Source organism: Bemisia tabaci, chromosome 7, assembly GCF_918797505.1.
Source record: "Bemisia tabaci chromosome 7, PGI_BMITA_v3".
In the NCBI taxonomy this organism is placed as follows: domain Eukaryota; kingdom Metazoa; phylum Arthropoda; class Insecta; order Hemiptera; family Aleyrodidae; genus Bemisia; species Bemisia tabaci.
In genome coordinates, this window is record NC_092799.1 from 1412392 (window position 1) to 1424078 (window position 11687).

At 36.7% G+C, this 11687-nt stretch overlaps 1 protein-coding gene across 1 annotated transcript; it reads left to right on the forward strand.

Moving 5' to 3' along the window:
- The first annotated feature begins 3211 nt into the window (after positions 1-3211).
- Positions 3212-11401, forward strand: LOC109036748 (uncharacterized). Its single transcript, XM_019051110.2, has 7 exons — positions 3212-4160; positions 4462-4588; positions 5624-5787; positions 6380-6534; positions 7173-7350; positions 8353-8528; positions 10355-11401. Exons 1-7 carry the CDS (start codon positions 3504-3506, stop codon positions 10833-10835), a joined length of 1938 nt encoding a protein of 645 aa, XP_018906655.2. The 5' UTR covers positions 3212-3503; the 3' UTR covers positions 10836-11401.
- The last annotated feature ends 286 nt before the right edge of the window (positions 11402-11687 follow it).

The following is an 11687-nucleotide window of genomic DNA, read 5'->3' on the forward strand; positions in this document are numbered from 1 at the left end:
ATTTTATTGACTTTCAAGAGCTGAGCTGAATACTCTCCCCCCTCAGTCTTGCACTGATACTAATTAGACTTCATTATTTTGGCTCAAAAAATTTTGAAATTTCTTGGCTTTTATTTCCCTGCAGAGAAGTGTGTCCCAACACTATTCTTCAGCCCATTGCTTATAGTTCAGGTTAATTTTTTAGGTTTTTTTTTTTTTTTTTTTTTTTTTTTTTTTTTTTTTTAATGTAAGTAGGGACCTATAAGAAAGAGAAGTAAAAAGGTAATTACAAAGAATCAAATAGGTATGTAGGTATTTCAAATTCAAATACGTTTATTTCGTTTCAAGTACTTTCACAGCCAACTTTAACAAAGATTACAAAATATAAAAATAATTTTATCCCACCACCCTTTAAGTGAGACTTATGGTGGGAGGTGCAACCAAGGAAAAACAACACAAACAAAATAACATAACTATAATCACAGACTCAATGAATGTTCAGAATGTTCTTCATTTAAAATTACTTGTGTTACTAACACCACAAAATTTCACTAAAAAATCTTTTTTAGCACTGTAATTGAGCTGAATTCAATCCAGTCCTTCCACTCAACAGTGAACAGTGGTGAAAGCAGAAAAGGCCATGTTTTGATTGTGTTGATTACAATAATTTTCCCTGTGATACGTCATCTTTCGTAAACCTGCAAGTAATCCTTTCGCCTGAAATTATTAGAGAATTTGTTTTTTACTTGGTAAAGAGAGGGGTCCAAAAAAGGTTGCCCCTTTGCCAAAGACTTTCATGAAGAGTAAACGAGCCCTGTATTCCTCCACACACAAAATGATACCAGGTTCGCTACTGGAAGGTAAATGTAGCGAACCACTAAATGGACGTATTTCTACCAAACAGACCTATGTGGAGGTGAGAAATATGGGGTGTGCTCGTTAGTTCTCTGGCCGTAAGAGTGAATGGGAATAATAAAGCGCCAGTGACGTCAGCGGCAATGAAGGAGCCGGAGCGCGGCGGGGAGATCGTTGGAGGGAGTCTTTAACTCATGAGCCCTGTCCACAACGCTCTCTTGCCATCCTCGCGGCTCATGAGTTCCTCATTCAGTTGGCACATAGGTCTGTTTGATAGAATGCAATATCCCGCTTTTCCAATTCTTCAAAAGGAACCACGCCCACTTTTACATTGCTTCTTATGCAGCTTCCTAGAGCACACCCCATGTTTCTCACCTCCGCATAGGTCTGTTTGGTAGAAATACGCCCAAATATCACTGAGCTGCTCATCAGTAGGGTAACCTTCTTTGTTACCACAAATTGGAAATGTAATGATCAATTCATCTGTTAAATTTTTCTAAGTCGGCTTCGAATTATTGATGAAGAGTCTGCCTTTCATCAATATATTCAAAATTTTATTAATTTGGGGGGGGGGGGGGGAGGAGCGGAGAATTACGAACATCGGGATTGCAAGAATATTGATTGCAAGCTCCAATCACATTAGGAGGCGGGAACTTTTGGCGGGAAAGAATCTTCTGTTTTATGATGAGAGCCACCGTTGTTTGATGTTTACTTTTTGCAGGCAAAGACCCCCTCGGAATGAGCAGGCAAGATGGCTGCGTGGCGCGACGGGAACTCAGAGCAGTTCGAGCACTCTCTAACCAATACCTACTCTAACCCATCCTATCGTCTGCCGTCTCCCCACCTTATCCATCCACATAATCATGTTTCCAATAATGTAAAATGAATCAGTGAGTTCGGAAACACTCCAACACGGGTTTTTTTCGATTTTCACTTTTTTACGGTTTAGTAACACTTATGGATAAGTAGAAGCATCTGCACGCAAAAGGATATTTCGAAATTGCAATCGGAAGTGCTCGAAACGGCGACGGGAAAAGGGAAGAATCGAAGAATTTCATTGGAAATACCAATTTTTGGCCGATCAAGGGAAACGGGCGACTATCCGATGCGGTTTTATTTTTTCGGTTCAGTATACCTTGTGCCAACAAGTTATATAAATATTCAAGCGTTATTCAGGTCAAAAAATATAAATTTTTCAGGGCAGACTATGAAAATCAGTATCTGAAACTTGGTGCGTTAAAGTCTCTAGAGTACTTCTTGCGTCCTTTGGCACCAAACAAGTTTTTCTTAAACTAACTTCTTCGCTTCGCCCGCTGCGAAGTTTTAGGTGTTTCCTGAAATTTTTTTTTTCCGAGTTGGTGTATTTTCGAACTCACTGATTCAAATGTCATCTTAGGTACCTAATGCTATATTTATGCTCCCATATTTCACCCCTTGATGCCTGACTGGTAAAATTCACCACTTTTTGGATCGTTATGTACTTTTGTAGGTATAAGTTATCAAAAGCAGAAATGTGCAAAGATATTTTTTTAGCAAATTTTTCAAGAAATATGCTAAGTGCCTCGTTACCTTTAACAGGATGTTTCCCAGAAGTTGTACCATTGTGCCACAAAAAAAATTTATAAATTTGTGCGAATGCTGAGTTAAATTTTTAGCTTGATGGTTCATCTTCACATGGAAATATTTTTGGTAGAATTACAAATTCCACAATGAAAGTCTAGCAACACAGCTAACTTAGCAAAAGCCCTCATATTTCTTGAAGTCAGGAGAGGGTAATATTTCTCCCCCCTCCTCCTAACTAGTTCCCCCAATGCTCCTGAAAACATCTCTGCTGAGCGCAAAAATCCTCAAACTCATCCCTCATCATCTGGCATCCCCATGGCTCAGATATAAATGAAGCCCCTCCCCCCCTTATTTTCCATCAAAATTCAAAATGTAAGTAGGTACGTTTAGAATTTGATTTCAATGCCTCAGAACGCTGCGGGGCCCCCACACAAGCTGTGCTTGTGATTTCTCCAGATATGCTAAAGATTTTCCCTCCTTAGGTAATCCTTAAATTATATCAGAAAAATGTCTTGCCAAAGAATTTTGAGAATTGCCCTGGTTAGTACTTGGTTTGAACTCTTTTAGAAATTTAATCCCGATCAAAAAGGTCAATTCCCTGAGCTGAGCAGTTTAATTTTTCTCCGAGAGTGAAATATGTGCTTGGCGCCATTATGTGATGTGCAAAGAGTAGAGGAGAGGAGAGAGCAACAGAGTATAATCATGGAGTCCGAGCGAGCTTCATGCACGCTCCACCAGCTACTCCCGCTCTGTGATCGCCTGCTCATTCGTAGGGGGTCTTTGCCTGCAAAAACGCTCAATCACCGTTGTTTATCATGCTGCAAATTTGTTAGGTTATGTATTTGTAAATAAACAAAAAAAATTGAAAAATTTCACTAACGTCCGTTTGTGCATTTCAACTAAACTGACCTCTCGTTTCCATTAGACGAGTGTATTTCTTTTTTATGTGGTTCGAAGGTTTGAGCAGTTTTATCACTCTGTGAAATCTAATCTCTGTTTCTTTACTTGTGTGCAACTTCAAATTATGCAATCTTCTCAGATGACAGGTATTCACAATGTCTGTGTGTAATACTCTTGATTCTCCTAAAAGATAAAGTTCCTTTATCATGGCAAACACAGTATTTGACTCAAATTTGCAACTGCTAGGCAATAACATTGCTAAGTGTCATCAACTTATTGACGAGGCCCTGAAAGTCAGCGCTCGAGAGCCCAACGAAAATACATGTCAACACCGAGTTCGAAGATTATGCACTTCCCAGCCAGAGAACAAAAGAGGGCGAAGTGTGCCAAACAGCACTGCAGTTCCTAAAAGTATTCCAAGCAAGACGTGCACCAGTGTCGGGCACAAATCAACTACCGATATCCGGTCAAGGTATGACAAGGGAGGGAGAACATCTGTAACAAGTGACAGGAGACCATCAAATCAAGCATCTCTAAATTCTGGAACATCAAAAAATTTGGAAAATTACAAAATATTTGCAGGTACAAGAGTAGTCTCTGGCAATAAAAATAATCCACCACGACTGCCGAAAGCACGATGCCCTCCTGCAGGATCAGTGAGGTCCAAATCGGTAAAAACTCGAGTTCCTGAAAAACCGAAACCATGGTCCAACATTTTACGGGAACAGAACAGAGGGAGGAAAAACTCAGAATCCGATACAGACCTGAATCAATGCATGCTGTGTGATAAACCGGAACGAGACACTGGTCCCACTTTTTCTGAGCTCTCTGGAAAAATCAAGACTCTTGCAGAATCTATGCAGGTATTTTTCTTTTCTATTGGTACTCATTTTTTCTTCTCTATTGCCGCATCAATTAGGGTTCAAATTTAGTCACTTGTTTTATTATTTATTGCTTGACAGCGTTATCTAGGTACCTAGTGGAGGCAATCATCAAAAGAGGTTTCTATTGCTGAGATTTAAAACATTATTTTCTACTTACTACTTGTGCCTTACAAGGTTTTTGCTTCTTTGCACCGTTTTTGTAAGTACCTAGTGTTTAATATGTGTTTGTTTCATATGTATTATTCTGAATAAATATTTACTCAGGCGTCCTTTTTTCTAGGTGATGAACCAAGACCGGTTTCGAGCACAGAGTGGTGAGAAGGGTGGCAGCACATTTTCTATATTTAACCCAGTCCGCACTTTACATTTTCTTTTGGAAGAATTGGAGGGGAAAATTTACATGCTTTGTAAGTATTCACAAATCTTCTTTTTCCTGTTGTATGTGTCTTCACTTTGTCTAGTTTTTAGAACCTATACTTAATAGAGACTCAATTTTAATCCAAAGTAAGAAATTCTCCTCAGTTTGGCTTATGCCTAGCATCCAATACCAAATAGAACACAATTATCAAAAACATTCTATTCACCAGTCTTTCAACATGAGTGCCTCAGTTTAGAGGTGCAATAAACCTTTGACCACACACCTGCTCAGACTTGTGAAAATGTCCACAGGAGAAATTTTTGAGGGTCGTAAGTTCTGTACGTTGTTGTCTCAGTCTGCATAGAGATATTTGTTACCAGCACTCAACAGCGTACAATCTTGAATGACTCACTTGTGTAAAATTTTTAATCTTTAATGGTGAAAAAGGTGCTGGTTGGCAAATTCTGATTGATTCAGGTCTATCCACATGTCCCTCCACTGAATGAAAAATATTAGAAAATAATGACAAGATTATACAAATACTAAACGGTGAAATTACCAGACTTATATCTCGGTATCGCAGACTTCTTGTCATACTTTATTTTTTGAATGGAAAACCGCAATCAGTGTCAATTCATGAAAACTTCCGTGTTTTTTTTTTATTTTGCACTGTTGAGAAAACTCTGTGAAAATTTCCAGAAATGATTTTGATTTGTTCTCCTTCAAATAAATAAAATGGGAGCGGAAATTTTTCAGCACTGAAAACGGAATAGGTACGTGGTCTGGTAGTTTCACTGTCAAAATATAGGACCCTAACAATTTCTGAAAAAATCCTTTTAAGTTCCTTAAGATGGACTAAATTATTAATATAAGTGAGAATGTAAGAACTGTCTTTCAGTAGATGCTTCCCAACTTTGAATTTGATGTCTGAGCAGGAAGTCGCTTCTTTTTTTGAATAATCTCTGTGAACAAAAAATAGTTTGAAGTCAGCCATACGATCTCAAAGCCAAAGGATAATTTTGGGTTTTAGATCATTAATTTTAATAATGAATTATTCCTTTTTTATTGTTTGGTGTTCTCATAGCGGACAATGATGTCAAGCGGATTTTGGTTGAAATGGAAGAAACCCTGCAACGAATTCCCAATAATTTGAAAAATTTCTCCATGTCAGCTACTGACAATGTTCATAGTGTGCCCTGTGAGGTAGAGCCCCCTCAAAAACTCTCCAAATTCACCTCAGCGGTTGAGGTTAGTATTAGTCTGGTCATTTCTTTCATTCATTTTTCATTTTTTACCTTTGCTTCCTTTTTAAGCTCAAGCTAAGCAAAATTGTTTCCTTTTCTTTGAAATTGGAGACAAGTTATTGAACGATCCAAAAGTCATCAATTAAAGGACTTACCTACTAAGGAGGGAAGTAGAAAGGATGGTGTAAAAAAAACCTCCAAATCAAAATTTTAAGGGAGGGATGAAAAACATTTCTTCTAAGTTGGGACAGGATCCCAAGGTTCCTAAATTTTGTTCAAGTAGGCAGCTCTAGAAAATGATCATAAAAAATAGTTGTTAAAAGTTTGTGAAGAACAGATTTTCAATGTTGCCTTCTCCTCTGGGGAACAAACAATGGACCACTAGACAAGGTACGAATTCCAGCATTCTCATACTTGTTTCCTCTTCACAATTTTATGCAAAAAACCTGCAATAGAAATTAGGTACTGACATTACCTCCTTGCCAAGATATTTTTATGTAGCACTGGTCACGAGAAATTTGAATTTTCCGCTCACAACAAAAACCAGCACATTTACTCACAAAGCATACTTTTTCATTTCTATTTTTTAATCGCAGGAAACGCAAAAGCGGTTGAGCGAATGTGGAGAAAGACCCTCCAACGAAAACTTACAGTTGAAACTGGAACTCAGCTGCTCTAAATTAGAAAAAGCGTGTCAAGAGATGGAGAAAGCTTGCAGTGAGTTAAAGAAAGAAAGAGACTATTTTAAAACGTAAGTATTGTCCTTATGACTCTCTGTCAGTCAAGAACTAATAATTGGTAGCACCGTTCCGAATCATTCTGGAGACATCACATAAATATATAAATATCATTGCTCATTGTAATGTAACAGAAAAAATTAGAACAAAATGCCTGTTGCATACCAGATATGCAACCAACTAAATAAACTCTGAGTAGGCAACATTGTGCAAAACTGATGTTGAACTCATCAGAAATATCCAAATTTTACTTGGTAACACACAATTTGCATAGTCTGCTGATATCTCACATGTTTAAATTTACCGGATCTGAGAGCACCTTTTTTCTAGCTGCTGGCAATTAAGTTTATAGTTGTAATAATTTTTAAATAGTAATTGTTTCATGCACAGATGACTAAATTAGGAAAAATGTCCTTCTACTTGCGACATAGCAAATATTCTTTAATGTCTCATTTTTCAAATGAAAAATGAATGTTATTTCTTCGAAAGGTTTGTGAAAAAGTCGCTGGAGAGCTCTGCAGTGAAGAACTGAGGAAGTTGACCTAGCTGATTGTGCATCTTTGTCTATATGCTCTTCCTTTCAACCATTTTTTCACTTTTATGTCTTTGACTTAGGGGTTTTTTTAAATTTGTGTTTGTTGCATGTCCTCAGTGAGTTACAAATAAAGAAGAAAGCTTATGAAGAATTACTGAAAAAAGAATCAGGATACATTGCAACCATCAATGACCTCAAGCAGAATCTTGTAAATATGACTGCAAAAGCTGATGAGCACACAAGATCGATAGAAAATCTGAACGTTGTTTTAAATCAGCTCCAAGAAGAAAATAAAGTAAGTGTCAAGTTTTGTAAAAACTCATCAAGAAGTAAAATTTAAGAATCCAGACATTTACTTGTAGCGATTCTTTGTGTGTCAATTGAAGAAGCAAAAAATTGAATTCGTCCACCTCAAAAATCAGTGAAATTTTTGTACGTATTCATCTCAGTCTTTTTTGACAGAAACTGTTTTAAAAACATGTAAATAGGAAGGAAAAAGACAAATTTCACCTGCAAGTTGCAGGTAAAATAAATTGAGGTCAACAGAATCGCATTAAGTTGCTTCAAGTTTGAATTGAGAAAAAAAGGTTTCGTAGTTTTATAACGCCATAAAACTCAGTGTTAAAGATACAGTTTAATGACTGTTCTAATGTGAAAAGTGTTTCATCTTGGTTTTGAATTTTGACAGGAGAAAATGTTCGACCAAGTTCCTTGGAAATTGCACTCAACTCATTTTTTCCCAAATGTGACTTGAAACTCGATCCATACGCTCTTTTGTTTTTAAAAAATTACCCAGTTTGTACATAGTTGAGAAGTTTGTTTTGATTGGCTGGTTGTAACTACACTGTTCTAAAACAACACAAAAAATTACTTAATCGATCATCCTCAAAAATACGCAAGCTCCTGAAATAAAAATTCTAAAAAAAACAAGAAACTACATATTCATCAACCTGTTGTAAATTTTAGATTAACTAATAATATGATTCATTAATTCATTGCCTTAATATTTTATATTTCTGAGATTTAGACCGGGTCGATTTAAACTTTCATTCCTAGCTTTTAAAAGAAGAAGAAAAAAAACTTGTTTCTTCCTGATTTTTAGCCAAACTCTGAGAGAGAGAGCTTTCGCACTTTTTCAACTAAACGATATAAAAAAAGCACAAAATTGATGAAGAAAAACTGAAGTCCTGCATTTGCACATCCCTGATGATGTTATTTTCCCCCGCTCTCTTTCATTTTGACCTCATTTATATTTTCTTCTTCACTCCTTTCATGTTAATTCTATGTCTCTTCTAAGGTCGTATCTGCACTAAAAGACCTGCACAAGAAACTCAACACAAGAGTTCGCGAGACAAATCAAGAAAACGAACAGATAAAATCAGAGCTTCAAATCAGCAACTTGGAACGTGAGAAACTGGCCCTCCTTCTGGCAAGCAGAGACGAAGAGCTGAAAAAACTCAAACGAGATTTTGGGTGAGTGATCCAATTTTGTACCGCAGCCCATGCTTTAACTTTGAGTGTGCTTATCAATGGGAATAAAGATCCTAGTTAACGACGATTTAAAATTTACTCTCTGATACCAAGGCATAGAGGAGTGTTTTCTTCTTCAATCCATTTTTCATATTGGCTCACCTATTATTTTGGTAAAATTATCATACGAAAAAAATCGCAACACTTACAAATCACATTGGTTGCTTAAATTAATTATGTTCCAGGTAAGCAGGACCTTGTACGGTACTTTCATCAATGTAACTTTTCAACATGAAGCAGGAACCAAAGATTCGCTCAATGTAAACCCTCATATTTGAAAGCAAGATTATAATCAAAATATTTTAGAAAAAAAGTGTGAGGAAGAATTTGTGAGTGTGTGTGAAGAGAGGGTTGTGTTCTAAAATTTTGGGCTCCATTTTAGGAATGTATGTCCATTCATCTGTCAACTCATCTCCTGTCATGAGTTTGGGGGTAGTCAGAAAATTTACATAACATCGGTCGATAAGTTGGGAAATTTCGTTTTTGAATTGACATAACAATTCTGCAGTACCATCCTTTCCTCTCCTATCCTCTCTTTTTAGGGCACAATCTCGGTCCTGCCCAAAAGTTTTAAGGTTACCTGGAGCATGTGGAAGGTTTAGAACATTTCTATGTGTACCGTTTGGTCGAAAATACAAAAGCAAGTAAGATCAGCTCCGAAAAATTCAATGCAGAGAAAAAGTTTTTCTTGCATATCCCTGAGACTACGACAGTAAGTAAACAGTGAAATGATCTAATGGCCACTGTTTTTTATTGTATCCAGTCGTGCATTGAACAGATAACAAATGGATAAAATATCTGTCATAAAATTTGGAGTAATTAGTGTGGAGATCTTAAAAAAGCCATTTTACCAGAAGTAAGAAAGATAAGAAAAAACCATGATGAAATTTGGAGGATGAACACTAAGCCAAATGTCGAAAACAGGGTCTTTTCTTCCCGACGGCAAATGTGATAATACTCTCCTCATTTTGAGGCGAGGAAAGTCACTTTGAAAAACTATAACATGGTTTGTGTTTAGAGACCCAGAAGTTTAGAAATTTTGGACCAACGCAGACATCATGAATTTTAATGATAAATCGTAAAAGTCAGCCCTGTAGAACTGCAAAAGTTCTGTCAAGGTATATGCTCAAGCTCTATTTGCATCGACCTAAGAAACAACTTGAATGCATTTAGACATATCTTTAAGGAGCTCATTTTTAATAAGTGCAGTTGGAAAATGAGAATCTGGATTTTCCATTAAAAGCCCACTTTAGTCTTTTGAAAAGTAAGTTGCAAGTGGTGTAGTACATTACTGCGCCTCCGCCCGTAGAGTGTAAAATTGCTGAACAATCTTAAAATTTTGATCCCAAAATTCATATCAGTACTTAAAATAGCTTTCTTCATGGAAGTATATTTTTAAACCACTCGCTTCAACCATCGTCACTTAGGTTTGGGTCAAAATAATTGGCTCTTCTTTGTACTTAAATGTTTGCAAACCACTCTTTCAAGTACAGTGAAAGCTCGATAAGTCGAATTGTGTAGGGACCAACAAAAAATTTCGACTTAAACGGCAATTAGTCTTAAGGGATTCTCCACTTCACACGTAGTTTTATCTAGGGATGGAAAAAAAATTTGACTCAAGCGGCATTTTGTCTTAACCGTAGTTTGATTTAGCGAGCTTTTACTGTATGTAGTGGGTATGTCGACGCTAAGATTAAATTCCTTCTCTCATGTTTTTAAAAAAAAAAGAGCACGTAGACTAATTGCTAAACAATATCTTAACTTTTCAGGGAAGTTCAGGAATTTGTGGCAGATCAGTTAGTGAACACCAGCATGAAAAAAGATGCAGTTCCGTCTAATGTCAACTTATCTGTGATCTCAGTAGATAGCGTTCAGCAGAAACCTCCAAACCCTACCCCGGAATCAAACAACCTAACTTCAAAATCCTCAACTTGCTACCGAAACTCTGTGCCTTCCGGCTGGCATGTCATGAACAGTGATTTGATCAACTCAACGGCTCTAAAGAGTGGTAACCGAACTTCCAGCACGGACCAGAAAAAGAATCTGACTGCTAATAATCTAATTGATAGTATTCGAATGCTCATCACAGAGATGAAACAAGACCCAGTCACTGAAATAAAACAGAGCGAGCAAAATTTTGACGTAATCGAGAAATATTCTGTTCCACATTTGTCGGACGTTTCAATGGCAAGTCAACATTCCGAGCATGATATCTCTCAAATCAGTAGTTTGTCAGGCTTAACGCTCTAGTGCACTGTTGGTTTTAGAATTTTTATTTTTATGATTGTCTGTTTTTTTTGTATATTGTTTGGTTCCCTCTCTGATTGAGCAGCATGAACAAAATAAGATAATTAATCTTGTAATTCATAATATGTATACTGTGCCTTCAGATTCGAAGTGAGAGTCCACGCCAAATAAGTTTACACACTTTTAGACTGTGACAGAAGATTGCGTGACGCCATTTTAGCATGGAAAGTAATTGCAAGAATCATGATAATGGATCCTCTGTTGCAGTCTGAAAGCGCGTAAATTTATTTGACGGGAAATCCAATCAATCATAAAGGGTCAGGTGTGTGAGCAAGTCTATTTATTTATTTTTGGAAGTACTGGAATTGACGAATTTCTATTCATTCAATCCTGACAATTTTAAATTATCATATCCAGAATGCATCATGCAGTATCAATTTTTCTCCCGTTGTTAATCAACTTTTTAAGCAGTTGACCCTCCATTTTTCTGTGTGGTGTGCCTTCATTATTTTATCACAGTTTTTGTAATTTTGTGATTAAAAATATAAATACAATTTTATTGAACTATTCTCCTCTGATTAAGTTTTTAATTTCTCACCCCCCCCCCCCTCCAAAAAGAAAAAGAAAAAACAATGGTGTTGAAGAAGGAATAAAGTGATTGCCAAAAATAATGTTCTTAAATTCTGATAGGTTTTAACTGCAGTAGCAAGCCAAAGGTGCAATGTTCTAAGTTGAAATAGATCGTGCTATTTGTATATAATACCAATTTACTATGTCTAAAAGACAAAATCACTCGATTATGATGCAATTTTAGAACAGACTCATTGTCTGCCGAGACAAATGTCAATCTCTGAT